This window comes from Lepisma saccharinum, chromosome 16 (genome assembly GCF_977018435.1).
Source record: "Lepisma saccharinum chromosome 16, izLepSacc3.1, whole genome shotgun sequence".
NCBI lineage: Eukaryota > Metazoa > Arthropoda > Insecta > Zygentoma > Lepismatidae > Lepisma > Lepisma saccharinum.
The window spans coordinates 39,230,906-39,253,370 of NC_139244.1; the positions used below are offsets into that span (position 1 = coordinate 39,230,906).

The 22,465-nt window shown below is 40.4% G+C and overlaps 1 protein-coding gene across 2 annotated transcripts in view; it reads right to left on the reverse strand.

The window, feature by feature from the left end:
* GABA-B-R2 (gamma-aminobutyric acid type B receptor subunit 2) overlaps positions 1 to 22,465 on the reverse strand; it is a 330,120-nt gene that overhangs the window by 298,137 nt on the left and 9,518 nt on the right. For both annotated transcript variants that reach the window (XM_083138018.1, XM_083138017.1), the window contains exon 2: positions 4,694 to 4,861. In XM_083138018.1, the coding sequence (XP_082994144.1) occupies positions 4,694 to 4,861 (168 nt within the window). The remainder of the gene's footprint in view (positions 1 to 4,693; positions 4,862 to 22,465) is intronic.

The window sequence follows — 22,465 nt, forward strand, 5'->3', positions numbered from 1 at the left end:
ATGTTGCCAACCCCTAAGAATTCAGGTTGCCAACCCCTAAGAATTCGGGTTGCCAACTCCTAAGAATTCGGGTTGCCAACTCCTAAGAATGCAGGTTGCCAACTCCTAAGAATGCAGGTTGCCAACTCCTAAGAATTCAGGTTGCCAACTCCTAAGAATTCATGTTGCCAACTCCTAAGAATTCCGGTTGCCAACTCCTAAGAATTCCGGTTGCCAACTCCTAAGAATTCTGCCAACTTATCTTTTTTGTTGGAATGAGGTTAATTCACCGTTTCTAATCGATTCTTTTTTCAGTATTGTACTTTCTAGGCTTCAGGCTTCGCAGATAGCGTAGCTAGCCTGTAATATACGCTCGTGATTGTACCGTATCATCCTTAAGAATTCCTGTGTAGTTCAGTCACTCTACAGATGGCAGAAAAGTTAATAATGTGCCAACTAAGATAGGAGGTATTGTACATTGTTAGGGGCGTTGAATGGTAAGAGGAGAAAGGAGAATTTAATTGAGGGGAATGACCGAATGCTTGGAGCAGGAGAGAGGTTAAGAAGTGGTGGTTTTTGGGAGAGAGGATCAGTTGTTGCTTGAGAGATTGAGAGAGAGAAGGGGTTGATCTTACGGGAAAGTTGGGAGTGAGTCTGTCGTTTAAAGTTCAGGAGGAACACTCAGTTTTAGACTCTCAAGATTTTGAGAACAGGGCGACTTCATTTGGAGTTGTTATCGACAACCAGTTAAATAGACTTTCTGTGCGTGTGAGATTAAGGAGCAGCCATCTGACAAGGTCTACTGCACGAGACAAGTAAACCCTTTTATTGAACATGACCTTGCCGGTTCTGTCGTAAAGGTATTGAAACCAAGTTGTGCGTGCCATCTTTCATTTCAGTGTTTATTTAGATTATGTTAATTGTCCATCCTTCGCATGCCCTATGGAAACCTAAGCTACTTGTTGGGAAGTAACGCATCCTATGGTTCGATCCCGGTACCATTAAAATATGTTGGGTCACCGTGATTTGTTATTATTCATGGTGGTAAACTGCACAGTTCTTATCCAGTAACGGCGCTGATGAATTTTCTCTCTCCGCCTTTTTACAGTACGTTTGGCAACATGCTGTGTAACCAACGCTCATTTGTTTCGTCCCGCCAGTAACACACTGCGCCTTGTGATACGAAAATGCCCGATGTCACTCGAAGATAATTCAACTGATCGCTGATTCGTTCTTTCCCAGCCGCCAGATGGAAATGCGACCAGTATAATGCGGCAACATGGAGCACCTAAGAAATTAATTGTAGTCATATTGCAAATATCCCATATACAGGGCGAGTCCTATGAAGATTCACCCTGTATATTGTTACCCTACTTTTTGCCCACCCTGTACATTTCTTGAACGGTCTGGCAACACTGTAGCTGCAATTAATCCCGCCAAACCACTTCGCACAGATCAACGTTTCGCAAGATTAAAAACTTTTCTTTCATGTAGGAAATTATGTCGATTACGTTCGAGTTAGTGGGGGGGAAAAAGTAGAAAAAGATTTCAGTCGATGTGAGCCGGTTAAACTCTCTTTCAGATCGCCACAAGTTCACCGCCAATTACGCAGGCAAGTCTTTCGTTTCGTTGAATAAAGAAATAACAGGTCGCCTTCGCAAATGGTAATTGGCGCGGCATCTCCCTCACAATAGCCAGACACCACTATTATCTAACTCACCCTTGGCAAAGGCAAAGGGTTGTGAAAGGGGGCAGGATCCTCTTAGAATTATGGGTAATTTACGTTTATTTGAATTCCCCAACTTTGGGGGAGATAGCTCGTTTTCTGAGGATAAGAGAGCGTAAAAATGGCAGAAAAATTCTCATCCCTGCTTCAAAAACGTTTCATGTTATTTAAATTTCGCGGGCACGGTAATTCGGTTAGTGCTTGCCACACTGAGTAATGTAAAAGAGAGAAGATAAAGACAATAATATCTTTCCTGTATCTACCATTTTACGGAACGAAACAAGCCTTCGTCTCTATGGTTCTTAACAGAGACAACTTGTGCCACTAACCTCTATGCAGCCTCATATACACAAGTGTAAAGCAGGTTGCAGAGCGTTTCAGGATATCCATTCTTTATAGACACGTCTATAACTCTTGTCTGGTCTTACGGCAGGCGGCCTACATGTGGACAAGGAAATTGGGGAAGCGACCAATCCAGCGCGATGAGAAACATAGCAGCCTATAGAACGAGGTGCACAAAGCACATCCTTCCGTGACGTCGTAACTCTCGACGCCACCTCTGTTGTCTGGTTGGTCTGCGGCGTATTCTCAGCTCCCCACTTCCTTTGCCAGCATGTAGGCCGGCCGCCATATGAACACACAAGGAAAAATACGGTAACCAGCAAAAGTGAGTTGCAATTACCGAAAGAAAATTGATTTTTCTCTTATCTCATAATTAGAAGTTAGAAACTCGTAATAACAGCCAGTCTCGCACACAGTAATGCGCAAATAGTTCGGCAGTTATACCAGCAAAAGCTCAATTCAATTTTCAAATCAGAGCGAACTATTGTCTTCTGACTGTACAAAGAAAAAATGCGAAGAGATCAACCGTGTAACTTTTCATTCTTGACTGATTTCAATCAAATGCGGCAATAGATCAGTTCTTCCAGAATCTATCTAATTTGAAAATTTGAAATAAAAACTATGCATTTAGTGTGTTTAACGCCGCCCATCCTCAACCACTATATTCAAGGGAGCCGGAAGAATTTTTTCTCAGGGTGGGCAGTTATAGAAACTTTTATTATTATTATTATTACTATTATTTTTTCCGTTATTATTATTATCACTACTACTACTACTACTAATATTTTTAAAAAAAATTATATACATTTGCAATTTCCATATCCTGAGTATTTAATAAAATTTGCATAACTGGATAAAAAGTTTTTTTTATAGTTAGATAATAAGTGTAAAATAACTGTAAGCTTAAATGTAACCCTAATTCAATAATAATAATAATAGTTGCCTTAACTTACTTCCTGTAAGTCACAGAATACAATATTTTTTTGTTACAAAATATCGATACAATTTCACCATTCGAATTTCATTACCTTTTTGCAGAAATCACAGGGGGGCAAGTGCCCCCTGGCCCCTCCCTGCGGACGCCCTTGACTATATCTAGAAGTTGTTGCCTAATTGTACTGCAAGAAGCAAGCGTTTCATTCCTTAACTCCGTATAGATAGTTTCGAAAATTAAAAAAATTAGAAAAAGCTCAAACGAGCGTTGGGGTATGTCATCGCCTCACCACTCGAAGATACCTTTTGCCACCACTGTTTATGAACCCTATCTAATATTAGCAATTTAATTTCTCATATATGCTTTAACTTATGTTAAACTGTCTTCAGAAAGCCATAATTTACAAAGCAAATCACAGCAGAAATGCCACTTCGTGCAAATTCAGATACATTGCAAAAGCAGTTGTGGCGATTGCGTTCCAAAACTTGGGGTCAAGGTGCCAAGGGGTGGCAAGGACGGTTGACTTTCCCTTGTTACCCAAGCGTTAGCCTAGTGTGGGGGCAAAAGTTGAAAAAAAAGTATGTGGCGCCCCCTAATCGTCACCACCGTGGAAAACTATTTTCTATAACAGCAAACGAAGCCTTAAGCCAAGAGCCAATATAACCCTCTCTGAGGTTTGTGTTTTGCTTAAGTGTGTTCGTGTTCATCCCTTCTTAATCATTGTCACCCACTCAGCATTCATCATCACCGTCGCAATTGGTCACAATTAGTAGAGAATCGACGTGAGTGGTTCCTACAGCGCACTATCACACAGAGAACTAAATCCATCATACCGATTGATGCACCAGAACGCGTCGATTGATGCACTAAAGTGTGGTTCTATGGCATCTGCGAAGAATCAGATTCACATTTGATGCATTTTTGTATGTCGTAAAAGAAACACGAAAGTGCATCACCTGATGCAAGCGAGGATTTCTTTCAGTCGAGATGCATTATAATGTATCATTTGATGAGTTTTGATGCACCTTCATGCATATTTTTCAATGATGCACTTAAACGTTTCGTCTGAGCTACAGATTTTACTTAGCTCAGATGAAACGTCTAAGTGGCTCATCGAGAAAGATGCCGGCAGGTGCACCAAGACGCATGAAGGTGCATCAAAATGCATCAAATGATGCATTTTATTGCATCTCGACTGAAATAAATCCTCACTTGCATCACATGATACACTTTGGTGTTTCTTTTACGACATACAAAAATGCACCAAAATGCATCAAATGTGAATCTGATTCTTCGCAGATGCCATAAAACACACTTTAGTGCATCAATCGGTATGATGCATTTAGTTTTCTGTGTGTACGACGCCAGGAGGCCCGAATCCTAGCCTGGGCATGTGTGTTCTATGTGAGTATCCCTTCGTCAATTTCACCATATCATCATTCCTCATATTCGCGATTAGCCTAAAAGTGGCAGAAAAACAAAGTAAAACAAATCAAATCGACCAATCAAAGGAAAATCGACGTAAAATATCACAAAATAATAAATTTACGAAAGGCCCCGACCAACATCATAAAATAATTTCCGCACAAAAGATGAAAGTGTCCATTGAGAAAATAATCTTCAAGGATCAGTGTTGCCAGTAAAAATAAAGCAGATTCAACTGGCGTTTTAAATTTACAAACGCTAAGGGAGAAATGCAGCGGTGTACTTACCAGCGAGTACCGCGGCTCGTTCTGATAGAGCGTCCCCACCCGAGTCCAGTTGTAGGCTTTGAGGAGCATCACGCGGGGCTGGTTGAAGGCATTCTCGCTCGGGACGATGCGAAAGAAGTTGGGGAAGTTTTGGCTGGAGAACATGGGGTGCGTGTCCGCGTAAGACAGCTGCAAAGAGAGATAAAACAGTACACAATTAATCATTCTTCTTATAAGCTTCTGTTACAACAATTCACGTTCAATATTAGGCTACAATGTGATGTGAACTCTTCCAAACGAAGGTAAATTACAGAAGTACAAACGCTTTCGTAACATACTACATGATTCACTTCTTGATGATCACATGCTAAGTAGGACCGCGTTCCATTAAAGCTGAAGATTACTGTGAACTATATGAAATTATCTTACCTTCAACTGCCCTGGAATTAAGTAAACATTGTTATTATTTTCTTTGTTAATTTCATTCAGGGTTGTTCAAGGTCCAGGAACCCATAAATTGTAATGGGTTCTATTGGGTTCCGCTCCAGGACCGGAATCTTATTTCACGTACAATTGAAATTCGGTCCAAGTTGTGTATTTTCATTGAAAAATGTTTCCTGGACCGGATTTAAATTCATCCAAAAAAAGGTTCCTGGACCGTATTTAAATTAATCCGGAAAGAAGGTTCCTGGACCGTAATTAAATTCATCCAAAAAAAAGGTTCCTGGACCGTATTTAAATTCATCCAAAAAAGGTTCGTGGACCGTATTTAAATTCATCCAAAAAAGGTTCGTGGACCGGATTTAAATTCATCCAAAAAAGGTTCCTGGACCGTATTTAAATTAATCCGGAAAGAAGGTTCCTGGACCGTATTTAAATTCATCCAAAAGAGGTTCCTGGACCGTATTTAAATTCATCCAAAAAAGGTTCGTGGACCGGATTTAAATTCATCCAAAAATGTTTCCTGAACCGGATTTAAATTAATCCAAAAAAGGTTCCTGGACCGTATTTAAATTAATCCGGAAAGAAGGTTCCTGGACCGTAATTAAATTCATCCAAAAAAGGTTCCTGGACCGTAATTAAATTCATAAAAAAAAGGTCCTGAACCGGATTTAAATTCATCCAAAAAGTTCCTGGACCGGATTTAAATTCATCCAAAAAAAGGTTCCTGGACCGTATTTAAATTCATCCAAAAAAGGTTCGTGGACCGTATTTAAATTCATCCAAAAATGTTTCCTGAACCGGATTTAAATTCATCCAAAAAAGGTTCCTGGACCGTATTTAAATTAATCCGGAAAGAAGGTTCCTGGACCGTATTTAAATTCATCCAAAAGAGGTTCCTGGACCGTATTTAAATTCATCCAAAAAAGGTTCGTGGACCGGATTTAAATTCATCCAAAAATGTTTCCTGAACCGGATTTAAATTCATCCAAAAAAGGTTCCTGGACCGTATTTAAATTAATCCGGAAAGAAGGTTCCTGGACCGTAATTAAATTCATCCAAAAAAAAGGTTCCTGGACCGTAATTAAATTCATAAAAAAAAGGTCCTGAACCGGATTTAAATTCATCCAAAAAAGGTTCCTGGACCGGATTTAAATTCATCCAAAAAGTTCCTGGACCGGATTTAAATTCATCCAAAAAAAGGTTCCTGGACCGGATTTAAATTCATCCAAAAAAGGTTCCTGGACCGTATTTAAATTAATCCGGAAAGAAGGTTCCTGGACCGTATTTAAATTAATCCGGAAAGAAGGTTCCTGGACCGTAATTAAATTCATCCAAAAAAAAGGTTCCTGGACCGTAATTAAATTCATCCAAAAAAAAGGTTCCTGGACCGTAATTAAATTCATAAAAAAAAGGTCCTGAACCGGATTTAAATTCATCCAAAAAGTTCCTGGACCGGATTTAAATTCATCCAAAAAAAGGTTCCTGGACCGTATTTAAATTCATCCAAAAAAGGTTCGTGGACCGTATTTAAATTCATCCAAAAATGTTTCCTGAACCGGATTTAAATTCATCCAAAAAAGGTTCCTGGACCGTATTTAAATTAATCCGGAAAGAAGGTTCCTGGACCGTATTTAAATTCATCCAAAAGAGGTTCCTGGACCGTATTTAAATTCATCCAAAAAAGGTTCGTGGACCGGATTTAAATTCATCCAAAAATGTTTCCTGAACCGGATTTAAATTCATCCAAAAAAGGTTCCTGGACCGTATTTAAATTAATCCGGAAAGAAGGTTCCTGGACCGTAATTAAATTCATCCAAAAAAAGGTTCCTGGACCGTAATTAAATTCATAAAAAAAAGGTCCTGAACCGGATTTAAATTCATCCAAAAAAGGTTCCTGGACCGGATTTAAATTCATCCAAAAAGTTCCTGGACCGGATTTAAATTCATCCAAAAAAAGGTTCCTGGACCGGATTTAAATTCATCCAAAAAAGGTTCCTGGACCGTATTTAAATTAATCCGGAAAGAAGGTTCCTGGACCGTATTTAAATTCATCCAAAAAAGGTTCCTGGACCGTAATTAAATTCATCAAAAAAAAGGTCCTGGACCGTATTTAAATTCATCCAAAGAAGGTTCCTGGACCGTATTTAAATTCACCCAAAAAAGGTTCCTGCACCGTATTTAAATTCATCCAAAAAATGTTCCTGGACCGGATTTAAATTCATCCAAAAAGTTCCTGGACCGGATTTAAATTCATCCAAAAAAGGTTCCTGGACCGGATTTAAATTCATCCAAAAAAGGTTCCTGGACCGTATTTAAATTAATCCGGAAAGAAGGTTCCTGGACCGTAATTAAATTCATCAAAAAAAAAGGTCCTGGACCGTATTTAAATTCATCCAAAGAAGGTTCCTGGACCGTATTTAAATTCACCCAAAAAAGGTTCCTGCACCGTATTTAAATTCATCAAAAAAGTTCCTGGACCGGATTTAAATTCATCCAAAAAAAGGTTCCTGGACCGTATTTAAATTCATCCAAAAAAGGTTCGTGGACCGGATTTAAATTCATCCAAAAATGTTTCCTGAACCGGATTTAAATTCATCCAAAAAAGGTTCCTGGACCGTATTTAAATTAATCCGGAAAGAAGGTTCCTGGACCGTAATTAAATTCATCCAAAAAAAAGGTTCCTGGACCGTAATTAAATTCATCCAAAAAAAGGTTCCTGGACCGTAATTAAATTCATAAAAAAAAGGTCCTGAACCGGATTTAAATTCATCCAAAAAGTTCCTGGACCGGATTTAAATTCATCCAAAAAAAGGTTCCTGGACCGTATTTAAATTCATCCAAAAAAGGTTCCTGGACCGTAATTAAATTCATCCAAAAGAAAGGTTCGTGGACCGTATTTAAATTCATCCAAAAAAGGTTCCTGGACCGGATTTAAATTCATCCAAAAAAAGGTTCCTGGACCGTATTTAAATTCATCCAAAAAAGGTTCGTGGACCGTATTTAAATTCATCCAAAAATGTTTCCTGAACCGGATTTAAATTCATCCAAAAAAGGTTCCTGGACCGTATTTAAATTAATCCGGAAAGAAGGTTCCTGGACCGTATTTAAATTCATCCAAAAGAGGTTCCTGGACCGTATTTAAATTCATCCAAAAAAGGTTCGTGGACCGGATTTAAATTCATCCAAAAATGTTTCCTGAACCGGATTTAAATTCATCCAAAAAAGGTTCCTGGACCGTATTTAAATTAATCCGGAAAGAAGGTTCCTGGACCGTAATTAAATTCATCCAAAAAAAAGGTTCCTGGACCGTAATTAAATTCATCCAAAAAAAAGGTTCCTGGACCGTAATTAAATTCATAAAAAAAGGTCCTGAACCGGATTTAAATTCATCCAAAAAGTTCCTGGACCGGATTTAAATTCATCCAAAAAAGGTTCCTGGACCGTATTTAAATTCATCCAAAAAAGGTTCCTGGACCGTAATTAAATTCATCCAAAAAAAAGGTTCGTGGACCGTATTTAAATTCATCCAAAAAAGGTTCCTGGACCGGATTTAAATTCATCCAAAAAAAGGTTCCTGGACCGTATTTAAATTCATCCAAAAAAGGTTCGTGGACCGTATTTAAATTCATCCAAAAATGTTTCCTGAACCGGATTTAAATTCATCCAAAAAAGGTTCCTGGACCGTATTTAAATTAATCCGGAAAGAAGGTTCCTGGACCGTATTTAAATTCATCCAAAAGAGGTTCCTGGACCGTATTTAAATTCATCCAAAAAAGGTTCGTGGACCGGATTTAAATTCATCCAAAAATGTTTCCTGAACCGGATTTAAATTCATCCAAAAAAGGTTCCTGGACCGTATTTAAATTAATCCGGAAAGAAGGTTCCTGGACCGTAATTAAATTCATCAAAAAAAAAGGTTCCTGGACCGTAATTAAATTCATAAAAAAAAGGTCCTGAACCGGATTTAAATTCATCCAAAAAAGGTTCCTGGACCGGATTTAAATTCATCCAAAAAGTTCCTGGACCGGATTTAAATTCATCCAAAAAAAGGTTCCTGGACCGGATTTAAATTCATTCAAAAAAGGTTCCTGGACCGTATTTAAATTAATCCAAAAAAGGTTCCTGGACCGTATTTAAATTCATCCAAAAAAGGTTCCTGGACCGTATTTAAATTCATCCAAAAAAGGTTCCTGGACCGTATTTAAATTCATCCAAAAAAGGTTCCTGGACCGTAATTAAATTCATAAAAAAAAAAGGTCCTGGACCGTATTTAAATTCATCCAAAGAAGGTTCCTGGACCGTATTTAAATTCACCCAAAAAAGGTTCCTGCACCGTATTTAAATTCATCCAAAAAATGTTCCTGGACCGGATTTAAATTCATCCAAAAAGTTCCTGGACCGGATTTAAATTCATCCAAAAAAAGGTTCCTGGACCGGATTTAAATTCATTCAAAAAAGGTTCCTGGACCGTATTTAAATTCATCCAAAAAAGGTTCCTGGACCGTATTTAAATTCATCCAAAAAAGGTTCCTGGACCGTAATTAAATTCATAAAAAAAAAAGGTCCTGGACCGTATTTAAATTCATCCAAAGAAGGTTCCTGGACCGTATTTAAATTCACCCAAAAAAGGTTCCTGCACCGTATTTAAATTCATCCAAAAAATGTTCCTGGACCGGATTTAAATTCATCCAAAAAGTTCCTGGACCGGATTTAAATTCATCCAAAAAAAGGTTCCTGGACCGGATTTAAATTGATTTAAAAGAAAGGTTTCTGAACCTTCTTTAAATTGATCCGGAAAAAAGGTTCCGGGAACGAATTGAATTACTTTACAGATAAAAAGGATGTTTACGGTCCAAAACGCATTTACGCTTGCTGATTTTCTCTACTGGTACGGATTGAAAAAAAAAGTAAAGTGCTCCCCTGTGCGTAGCGCCAGGGCATGAAGGCATATAGTTGTTCTGGGGGTAACGCCTCACACTTTCTTGATCCGGTCATGAGTGGGTGTGATGTGATCAGCATCACGCCCCTGACTGCCTTTTCCCCCCAGGTACCCATGCCATTCGACGCTGGGTGGGCGCTGCGGCCGCTTCCAACGTTAGAAAAGTTCCCGGATTTGAAACGGCCGGGGATCGAACCCGGGTCCTTTAGCATGGTAGTTAGACACGTTACCGACTGAGCCACCGAAGTCTGGAATTGAATTTATTTAAAATTCCTGGATCTTTAATAACCTTGATTTCATTTACTTGCAAGCACACACACTACATATTTCATCTATTTTTTCTTTCGACATTTCTTTGTGTAGCAGCTAGCCCATATGTGTATTTTATAAATTTTCTATATATTCATGCATTGTACTATATTTTCTTTAATTTGGTTAGACTGTAGATCAGCACTTGATGAACCTTGCCCAAGAATAAAGCCAATTGAATTATGCTGAATATAAAAAAAAATCTGACATTTATTACCTTATGTCAGTACTTCAATCGAAGAAAATGTTAAAAAAAGAACTAACGAATTAGACTCTCCTTTCAGCACACACATCCACACAGAGAGCGATAGAGTAAGAGAGAGAGAGAGAAAGGAGGGGGGCAAACATGTAGAGCGTGCAGAGAACATAAAGTGAATATGTTTCAATAATAATGTGACTTCCCATTTGGATTCAACGTGGGTTCGAAAATCTATATTATCCTAAAAAGGCATTGAAGAGATTAAACACAAAATAATGCAAAGGATACAGAATCATTGACATGTAAAAGCACTGTGTACTGGACGGTGCTATGGGAGCACGTCCCCACAAATTCACGAACAATGCCAAGGGGATGTGATCAACAACACGCTCCAGCCATACTTACTACTTCAAGGTTGCTCTCAGGTAGACAACGATTAGCCCGGTGAGCCAAAGAGCCTCATTGCAAGGACATCGTCAGACAAAAATTTCCCACCGCCCACCGTGTGAATAAGTCGCTCTATCCGCTTAACCACCAAGGCTTGCATAAACAAGGATTTTTTTTCTCCTGCATATCTTTGGTGCCTTCCCTGTTCCAAGATGTCTTGTACACTTCCCAAATGTCGTTGTTCAAATCTATCTCTCTTTCCTTTCATTCTCCTCCTCCTTTTTATCTTACTCTTTTCTTCCTCTTCCTCCTTCCATTTGTTTCTTTTTCCTTCCATCTCTCTCTCCCTTTTCTTTCTCATCTTATTTTTCTCATGTCTTCCTCTTTCTCTTTCTGTATTATCTTACGTTCCTCTCTCTACAAAGAAAGAGAAACAGAGAGAGAAAGAGAAACAGCGAGAGAGAAAGAGAAACAGAGAGAGAGAGAGAGAAACAGAGAGAAAGAAAACAGAGAGAAAGAAACAGAGAGAGAGACAACAGAGAGAGAGAGAGAGAGAAACAGAGAGAAAGAGAAACAGATAGATATAGAAAAAGAGAGAGAGAAACAGAGAGATATAGAGAAAGAGAGAGAGAAACAGAGAGAGAGAGAGGGAGAGTGAGAGTGCGAAAGAGAGACACTGTGAGAGAAAGAGACAAAGAGCGAAAGTGAGAAAGAGGGGCAGAGGGAGAGAGACGGAAGGATAAAGAAAGAGAGGAGGGAGAATAATAAGAGAGAGAGATCCCCGAAACAGCTTTGCATTACGCATTACCTCTACATTTTACCATTAGCAGGCTTGTCTGCCAATAAGAAACATACAATAAAGAAAACCTCAATATACTGACCAAGGCAGAAATTTATTTTATTATAAAACATAAACTAAACGTAACGTTTCAACCTTCTAGCAAGGTCTTCTTCAGACTCTGCACCAAGTACAAATGTAACAAGGTACAAAACAGGATGATATATATACATAAACATTACTCCCCTCCAGACTATTTGAAAGTTGTTCTGGAACATTCTAGCAGGTGGCTTTCTCTTGTCAACTGTACTTTCACCTAAAAGGCTAAACATATTTTCTTCCATCAGACTCTTTATCTCACGCTCTTTTTTCTTCATTCTTAAATGAAGAAATAAATTTCTGCCTTGGTCAGCATATTGAGTTTTTCATATCATGGAAACAAGGCTTAATGGTGTTATACAATAAAGGAATCTTACAGTGAGTTTTAATGACTCTATAACAACGTCACTTTTCGCCCGACTGTACAGCCTCGGTTTAACGTTATCTGACTCGATTTCCTTGTTAGGGCACGCACACAGGCAACCTTTAATCAGTCTCGACAAACAGAATCCGGAGCGGTATCTCCTTCGTGGGTTCACCTTCGGGAATCTCACCTTCCAGCCCTTGAAAACTAATTACGAGGTACTTTTGTTCGCAACCCGAGCTCCAATGATGCAATTACGTCACACACAGAGACTCCGGAAGAGCCGCCGCAAGTTGGGTGTCGAATTCAGACCTCTTCCCTTCTTTCCGGAAACTTCTGCTTCGTTTGTGTCGGAAGTTGGGACATCCAGGACCTTCTGGTGGGAAACCACAGCATGCGGCGCCCAATGAAGCTTGGGGGGAATTCTCGGGGAAAATATGGGGGTAATCCTGGAGGAATTCCTTTTAATTAGTGCAGGACCCGTCTTCCCCCGAACTCCCCCTTTCTTGTTGATGAGCTACAAGGAGCGCCCGTGTCTTCGCGAAACGAGCTTGTCAACCTTGCGATTCGATTGGCGGAGACCGCGCGTTGCCTTACGATACAAGGCAGGAAGGGGACCAATTAAAACTTGCCGCGAAGGGTTTTGCCGGAATACTTTGGAGCTATTCATAAACATGAGCAGCTGCTCTGTGGCAGGTAGCGGAGCAGATGCTCTCTTGGATCGTTCACACATGAATAACATTTCGGGATTGTAACGGAGCGCATGCGTAGCCACGGTGCAGTAGGCCATCCGTGTAAACGTGCAACTCGCTCGCACATAGTTGCCAACTCTAAGACTGCTTAATTAAATACAGTTCGTTTTCAAGTATCCCATATAGTATACATCCACGCACAAGAACCAAGACATACAATCGGGTACAATTCAAGGGTTTTTCGGGATAAATTTTCGAAATGTCATGCCTAAATGAGATGCAGAGATTCGCATAATATTTAATTTGAGTTAATTTGAAGTCCACTTTATGCAGAGAAAGGCTAATCGGGACTGGACACACAGTTTAAAGTGGGATCCGAATCACTATGTATCTCCACCGGGTATCGAACACGGGACACTTTGATTACAAGGCGACGACCTTACCACTACGGCACCGGGGAGGGCCTGAGTTCTCATAAGAGTGTTGCAATTCATTTATCATCTTAATACGAGGGTGGGTCAAAAGAAAACCTTAAAAGTTTGACAAAAATTACAGAACAGAGCTAATCTGGTATATGCAAAACGTCCTCAAGGTGGCAGCACTTGTAAAATTGGCTCCAAAACGTCATTTTTTTTTTCATTTTAATTATGGTGGCTCCGCTAAGTATTTGCACCAGTGGAGAACAGTTCTTTCATGCCCTCTGAAACCTTCATACCTATTGAATTTTGTCGGCGAATGAATAGTTAATATTTCAGTAACGCGTGTCTGCCACTCCAACAAGTTTGTCATTGGTTGATCGATGTGATTTATTTTAGTTCGATTTTCTGCCACTTTTGGCTAATTGCGAAGATGAGGATGAATGCTGATAAGATGAAATTGATGAACGGACAAGCACAAACATATAGGGACCACGCAACACGAGCCCAACGGGGAATTTTACTGGGTGCGAGTCCAGACGCCATACCCTCGTTAGTCTGCAAAATGCAATCTAGGGTGTGCTACGTGGAAGAGCACATTTGGTCACCCCTCACATCCCAAGTTCATGAATGGAGAAGGTAATCTGATACTGACGTTAATTTACGAACAGATGGCTGGGGACATATTTGCTGAGTAAGAGAAGTCGGAATCGCAACCCAAGACCATTTTCCTAGTGATATCGAAGTACTAACTCAGCACTGTAAAATACACGAAGCTGAACAAGAACCCTTTGTTGAAAATGTCAAATTTTGGTAATCCTACATGCAAAAAATACGAGAAAGAAGCAAAAAGCTTACGATTTAAATTTGATCCTCTCTCACGTGCACGCACATATATACAGGGTGTCTACAAATGATTGCAGCTTTTTCAGGATGTTACTGTACGTGCATTATTGAACATATCGTGAAGTAACTTTACAGTTTTGTAGACAAAACTCAACATTACAAGCTTTTGATATGCCCCCTCTTCGTGATTCTGCAAACATAAACTTTATAATCAAGTTCTTCCCAAACGCGATGCAGAATGTCCCTATCAATTCGATCAAAAGCACTGATGATACGAGCCCGCAGTTCTGCTAGATCACTCGGTAATGGAGGCACAGACACTAAATCATTCACATAACCCCACACACAAAAAAGTCACACGGAGTTATGTCAGGGGATCATGAGGCCATGACAGCAGTTGTTGCTCATCATTTCTCATCATGGTTCTCCGATCCATTGGTTTGACACACTGGTGGTTAAGATTTCATGGACAACGTGATGGAACTAGGGCGGAGCACCATCCAACTGGTGGATAAAGTTCTCACTGTCTGTCTCCGACTGTGGCATGAACCAATTTTCTAACATGTCAAGATATCCGTATTCTGTAATGGTTGTTCGCTGAAGAAGAAAGCGCCATAAACTCTAAATTTTGAGATTGCACAAAAAGCACTGAGTTTCGGAAAGTCACGAATATGCGCCGCGTGGAACAGAAAACTCCCATAACTTGTAATGTGTCACATAACTTGTTGAGGTTCTCTACAAAACTGCAAAAAGTTACTTCGTGATACCTTCAATAATGCATGCACAGTAACATTATGAAACTACTTCAATCATTTGTAAGTACCCTGTATATATATATATATATATATATATATATAATATATATATATATATATACAGGGTGTTGCAAAATACCTGTTACAACGCTTGGGAGGTGGTTCGACAAGTAAAAACGAGGAAAAAATATCATGTGAAAAAATGTCGAAATCGGCACCGTTTGCGAGTGACAGGCGTGCGAAAATCGCCTCACACCATGCGTAAAGTACAATAACTCAAGAAGGAAGAAAGATATCAATGTCGGAATAAAAGAATACAAACAAAATCGTGCCTGACGAATACAATGGTGCAGCAATTGAGGCCCAGTGTAAATTGCGCAAGGTGACTCTCAAAGAAAGTGGGGAATCCCGATGGAAAATATAGGAAATTTACTACTATTTTCTACATAATGTTGAGATCGGAATGTAGGCAGTAAAAAATGACGACGTATGTCCACATGTCCCACTACTGCTGGGACACCGTCCCACACTCGGGAAATAGGAAATTCACTCGAAAATGACGCTATGCCGTCAAATTACGCTCAGATTGATTTCAGCTAATTGGTACAGAAAGCTCCACTAGAGGCGCTGTGAGTGTAGGTCACCTGTTACGTATTAGTGTTGGTGGATACTACGTAGAGACTGTAGTCGACCGTTGTTTTTCCTGTCTTGTTCTGCGTCTCGCAGCGTGGAGTTTAGTCTGGCGTGTGTGTATGGTTGAATTGCGCTAAGGAATACTGTACGTAGAGTGCGTATTCCCGTGTTCTTTCTCGGTTTGCAACAACTGCGTGGACACCTGTGTGACATTACGTGGGTGCTAATCACGGTAGTTGTGATCCGTCACTCGGAGGGAAAGTGCCCCTGTTTCTGGGCAGTTCTCGAACAAGACAATGGTGGAGTACTCTACCCACGAGCTTGCTGATATGCATCTCGTTTATGGAGAGGCAAACCGAAACAGCCGTGAAGCACGTCGTTTGTATCACGAACGTTTTCCCAATAGGCGATTACCAGCACATGCACTCTTTCAAAGACTTGATGCTCGACTGCGTGAAACTGGATCTCTACTACCCCGTAGGTGGGATTGTGGAAGACCCCGCACTGTGCGCACTGTGCAATTTGAAGAGGACGTGTTGGACGCGATACGAGACCGTCCTGACACCAGCACACGTGTCATTGCTCGTACTCAACAAACCCACCATAGCAATGTGTTCCGCGTTCTTCGAGAGGAGGGATTGCACCCATACAAATTGCATAAGGTGCACCACATACTGCCCACGGACTTTCCCCTACGCATGGATTTCTGCCAATGGTACGTGCAACAAACTCTTTCCATTCCAGAGTTCCCAACAATAGTTTTGTGGACCGATGAGGCAATGTTCACCAGGGACGGCATGTTCAATAGCCACAACAGCCACGTCTGGGATATGGACAATCCGCATGCAATCATTGTGCGCCATCATCAACATAGGTTCGCAGTGAATGTGTGGTGTGGCGTAGTAGGTGACCACTTGATAGGCCCGTACATATTGCCATCTACTTTGTGTGGTGGGAATTATCGGGTGTTTCTACATGACGTATTACCTGAACTTTTGGAAAACGTGCCACTGGCAGGTAGACAACGTATCTGGTTTCAACACGACGGCGCCCCCGCACATTTCGACCGGGGAGCCAGAGCCTTACTCAACGATATTTTCGGCGATCGTTGGATTGGCAGGGGTGGACCTTTACCGTGGCCACCTCGTTCCCCCGACCTCACACCACTGGATTTCTTTGTGTGGGGAGAAATGAAAAGGCTCGTGTATGAAACCCCTGTGGAAAGTGCTGAGGATCTCGTTGCTCGTGTTAGTGCCGCTGCTGGGACAATTGGTGACATGCCAGAGGTATTTGCACGTACCAGACAATCAGTGCTTCGCCGATGCCATCTTTGTCTTGAAGTCAATGGCGGACATTTTCAACAACGTCTCTGAGTATACCGGTGTTTGTGTGAGCCCCTATCAGCACCACATAGTGTCCTTTAGTGAAAGGTACGAGTGAAGATGCTGGATATCGCTGTACTTCATACCGTCGATCTGCATGTGCGGAGGTTGTGCGCTTCTCAGTGGAATCCCTTCCAGATGTGCTGTGCCTGGAAATGTTACATGCCATTGTGTGCGTTTTCTCGCCATTCTCCGTCTTCATTCCTTCGAGGATTACCCACTTTCTTTGGGGAGCTCTCTTGTAGTATATGTACAGCCTAACGACATGTGGCCATTGTTTAACTTTTGTTTTTCGTACTGCAAAGTAGTGTGTCAACATTAAGGGATTGAAAACTTTTTTTTATGATTTTCCAGTATTTTTTTCCATTTGGGATGGTGTCCCAGCAGTAGTGAGACATGCGACAAATTGGTTTATTTTCTTCGAACCGCAATGTGAACCGTGTACAACAGGAGATTTGCAGTTATTTTCCTATTTCCCGGGTGTGGGACGGTGTCCCAACAGTAGTGGGACATGTGGACATACGTCGCCATTTTTTACTGGCTACATTCCGATCTCAACATTATGTAGAAGATAGTAGTAAATTTCTTGTATTTTCCATCAGGGGATTCCCCACTTTCTTTGAGAGTCCCCTTGCGCAATTTACACTGGGCCTCAATTGATGCACCATTGTATTCACCAGGTACGATTTTGTTTGTATTATTTTATTCCGACATTTGCTATATTTCTTCCTTCTTGAGTTATTGTACTTTACACATGGTGTGAGGCGATTTTCGCACACCTGTCACTCGAAAACGGTGCCGATTTCGACATTTTTTCACATGACATTTTTTCCTTGTTTTTACTTGTAGAATCACCTCCCAAGCGTTGTAACAGGTATTTTGCAACACCCTGTATATATACACACACACACACACACACACATGGTTTCTATAAATTAGTTATACAAAAGTAACCGTTAATTGTGAAGATAGTGTATGTGTAACAGAAATGGTTTATACATCAATGAATACAGCATATCTTCAAGTTTATTGTCGCACATTGCTAGTTTCAGACGCCGCCACTGGAGGCGTGAGCGTTTGTTTATCTTACACAAGTACCGACTTGGATTGGTCGTGGTGGAACGATTCCGTAGACACCTCGTCGACGTTGCTGGAGAAAGGGGGAAAAACACACGTTCTTTAATGTAACCCCAGTTAGAGAAATCCATGGGGACCAATCAGGCGAACGAGGTGGCCACTTAATCGTTACACCACGACCAATCAAAGTCGGTACTTGTGTAAGATAAACAAACGCTAACGCCTCCAGTGTCGGCGTCTGAAACTAACAACGTGCGACAATAAACTTTAAGATATGCTGTATTCATTGATGTATAAACCATTTCTGTTACATATACACTTTCTTCACAATTAACGGTTACTTTTGTATAAGTAATTTATAGAAACCTTGTGTGTGTGTGTGTATACACACACACAAACACACCCACCCACACACACACACACACACACACAGACAGAGAGAGAGAGAGAGAGAGAGAGAGAGAGAGAGAGAGAGAGACAGACAGACATGGACCTCTTCCATCACATCGACGCCAACTTTCCCCCCCACCATAAACATCATCTGTCCGTTTCTCCTATTCCGTCATCGTCGCAGAAGCGACAAAGGATGATGCACAGATGGACCAATCCCATCCCGCCTGCAATTAAAAGGCAGTTCTCCACCGCAGCTCGGGAGGGCTCTCACTGCAGACACACGAGGAGGCTGAAACTCAAGAGAAGGAAAGTTAATGAAGCGGATGGGGTGGGAAGAGGTCATAGGGGCAGAGCAGAGACCGTCTGACTGAAAACGCCCCTGAGTCTACAAAGCCTCTATGCGTGCGATTGGATTGTACATGACGAGCATGATAATTGTATGTTCTGGGAGACTAAAAAGGTCTCGTTGATACAGAAGCTCTGCCATTCTCTCGAATATTTGAACAGGATTGAGTTAGGATAGTTAGCAATTTTCTGCAAAAAGAACTAGATACAGAACTATTACTACAACAAAACCTGCCAGTACTATAAAGCCAATCACAGCAAGAATAACTACTATGAAATCAACCACAACAGTAGCAACAACAATTTCTACGAAATCAACCACAGTAACAACAACAACACAATTACTACGAATTCAACCATGGCAGCAACAACAATTACTACGTCATCAACCACAGCAGCAACGACAACAACACAATTACTACGAAATCAACCACAGTAGCAACAACAACACAATTACTACGAAATCAACCACAGTAGCAACAACAACACAATTACTACGAAATCAACCACAGTAGCAACAACAACACAATTACTACGAAATCAACCACAGTAGCAACAACAACACAATTACTACGAAATCAACTGTACTAGCAACAACAACACAATTACTACGAAATCAACTGTACTAGCAACAACAATTACTACGAAATCAGCCCATAGTAGCAACAAGAACACAATTACTACGAAATCAATCACAGTAGCAACAACAACACAATTACTACGAAATCAACCACAATAGCAACAACAACAACACAATTACTACGAAATCAACCACAGTAGCAACAACAATTACTACGAAATCAATCACAGTAGCAACAACAACACAATTACTACGAAATCAACCACAATAGCAACAACAACACAATTACTACGAAATCAACTGTACTAGCAACAACAATTACTACGTCATCAACCACAGCAGCAACGACAACAACACAATTACTACGAAATCAACCACAGTAGCAACAACAACACAATTACTACGAAATCAACCACAGTAGCAGCAACAACAATTACTACGAAATCAACCACAGTAGCAAAAACAACACAATTACTACGAAATCAACCACAGTAGCAGCAACAACAATTACTACGAAATCAACCACAGTAGCAACAACAACAACACAATTACTACGAATTCAACCATACCAGCAACAACAATTACTACGATATCAACTACAACTACTACAAAATAAACATCAAGAATAAGAATGTTTTCTGAAAAGATAGCAAGAGAGAGGGGATGTGAGATAAATACAAATAAATGAAGAAGAAAGCTATTCAGAGAGTGAGAGAGGGAGAAGGGGAGAAGAAGAAAAATAAAGGAGAGGCAGATCGAGGAAAAGATAAAAGAAAACAGAATGAGCACAAAGAAGAAAGAGGTCGAGAGGGAGATTGGATTGGATTGATTTGGTGTTTTAAGTCCACTTTATGCACAGTAAGGCTAATCGGGACTGGACCTACAGTTTAAAGTGGGACCACCGGGAATCGAACCCGGGATCCTTTGATTACAAGGCGACGACGCTACCACTGCGCCATCGGGAAAACTCTCGAGAGGGAGAGATAGACAAAGAAGACAAAGAGAGAGTAAAGGAAAAACAGGAAGAGATGAAAGGAAGGAGAAAAAATCGGTAAAAGAAAAACCGACACAAGAGCGAATAACCAAAAAGAAAGGGATCAAGACTTGAGAAGAAAAATCGAAAATGTACGAAAAATGATTCAAAAAATTAAAAAGTAACAGAAAAGATAAATAAATGGGAAAATAAAAATATATATATACAATTTTAACTTTTTCCTGCGAGGAGGGGCAACTGAGGTCCCTTGATCCTCTCTGTGGATGCCATGGGCGCATTTTTAATTCCTCACTTAACTCCATTCTCGATTAGCCAATCCGTGCACAAAGTGGCCTGGATCAAACTTTGCAATCTCAATCTTTATTATAGCCCTTCCACAAGGATGTGAGTACACGATTTGTTGACTATATATTGTTCGCAACATCCTCATGTCACGACGGAAGACGTATGGCTCCCGCATGAGCCCAAACTATCGTGCGATAATGGTAATTACCACACAATTTCCCATCCTAGCAAAGGGGACACCTGTCGCTTATTTTCACCAGCAGCGCAAACGAGCAGGAGACTCAGGGCGCGTAATGGAAAATCAATTCGGGGGGAAAGAGTTGGTATTCTGTCAACCAAGCGGTATCAGGCGAAAAGAGGATCTTGAGAAGAGGTAAAAGAAGAAAAAAAAAGAATAGGAAACGACAGTCGTGAGTTCTCCAGTTTCTTTTTTGTTAATTTGTTTTTCTGGGAGCGTGGAAGGCTGTTAAATGCGCTTTGGATCTGTGACGAGATAAATGCATTTAGATGATTGCAAAAAAACAGCCAAGTCCTGCTGTTACCAAAGCATCAAACACTACTACACAGTACAAGAATCGGAATAAAGAGAATTATACTTCTGAAAATTCTTTACATTCGAACACATCGTACCAAATATCTTCCTTACATTCAAATTCCTCATATCAAACAATTCACATTCCGCGTACCAAGCAACTTTATATTAACATTACATGTTCCAAACAACGTATTTACATTCAAGGCGGCCATGCGGTATGAGCATGGGAGTTTTGAGTGTACGTCCATTCATCAATTTCATCACTCATTACCACAATCGCAATTAGCCAAAAGTGGCAGAAAAGCGAAGTAAAATAAACAAATCAATTTTTACATTCAAATTTTGTGTTCCACACAAGTTATTTACATTCAAAGACCATGTACCAAACAATTTCTTTACATCAAGTTTTACGTACGAAAAAATCAAATTCAGCGTTGAAAACGAGTTCTTTACATTCAAGTTCCCCGTACCAAACAACTTACTTACATTCAAATTCCGCGTACCAATCAACTTTACATTCAAATTCCGCTTACGAAATAACTTCTTTACATTCAAATTCCTTGCATCAACAAGAATACAGCGATTTCTTTGGTGCAAGAAGCTCGAAGAAGAGAGTGTGTGACAAAGAACTTTTTGAGAGTTGAGAGTTCTTCGGCAGGGGTTTTCATTGTGACCATGAACAGCCCAACATCATACAGTAGAGACGTTACACATTCATTGCCATAAAAGCCTTCATTTTGTGATGAATGTCAATTGGGGACACATTTTCTGCAGTTAGAAACTCGGTCACCACACGCAGTTTCAGGTGCACTGACATAGTATGATTACATGCTACCATTTTCCTTGCTCTAGTTCAGCAACCCCTGGTGATAGAAGTTTGAAACTTGGAACGGAGAAGGGAGAAAGTCTGAAGAGTACAATGCATGGTTGCTCAAAGTCCGCCGTCACAGAAAAATAGGAGGCATTACTTTTCAACACGCCCTCGTAGAAGCCTGCTCAAAACGCTCTAAGTTTCAGGTCAATATTTTGTTGCTATGAATTCGGTTGTTTATCATCGCTTGTTTGTGTTTATGATCTATGGTATTTGCTACAACCAGACGCAACGCCTTTTGAAGTGGAACACAAGACAATTTTCGCGTAACATGCGTTACACTTGTAGCTGCTGCCATCTCTGTTTCGCCGATGAACTCGTTCACTTCGCGGATGAATCGATGGTCACCACCAAAGCAGACTGCCTGTATAGGTACACATTTTCTTAGTTGGCACATTTCAAAACTGGTGAAATTATTCATTACACTACAAGAAGTGAAACACGTGCTTCAATGCCAGAAATCAGAACAC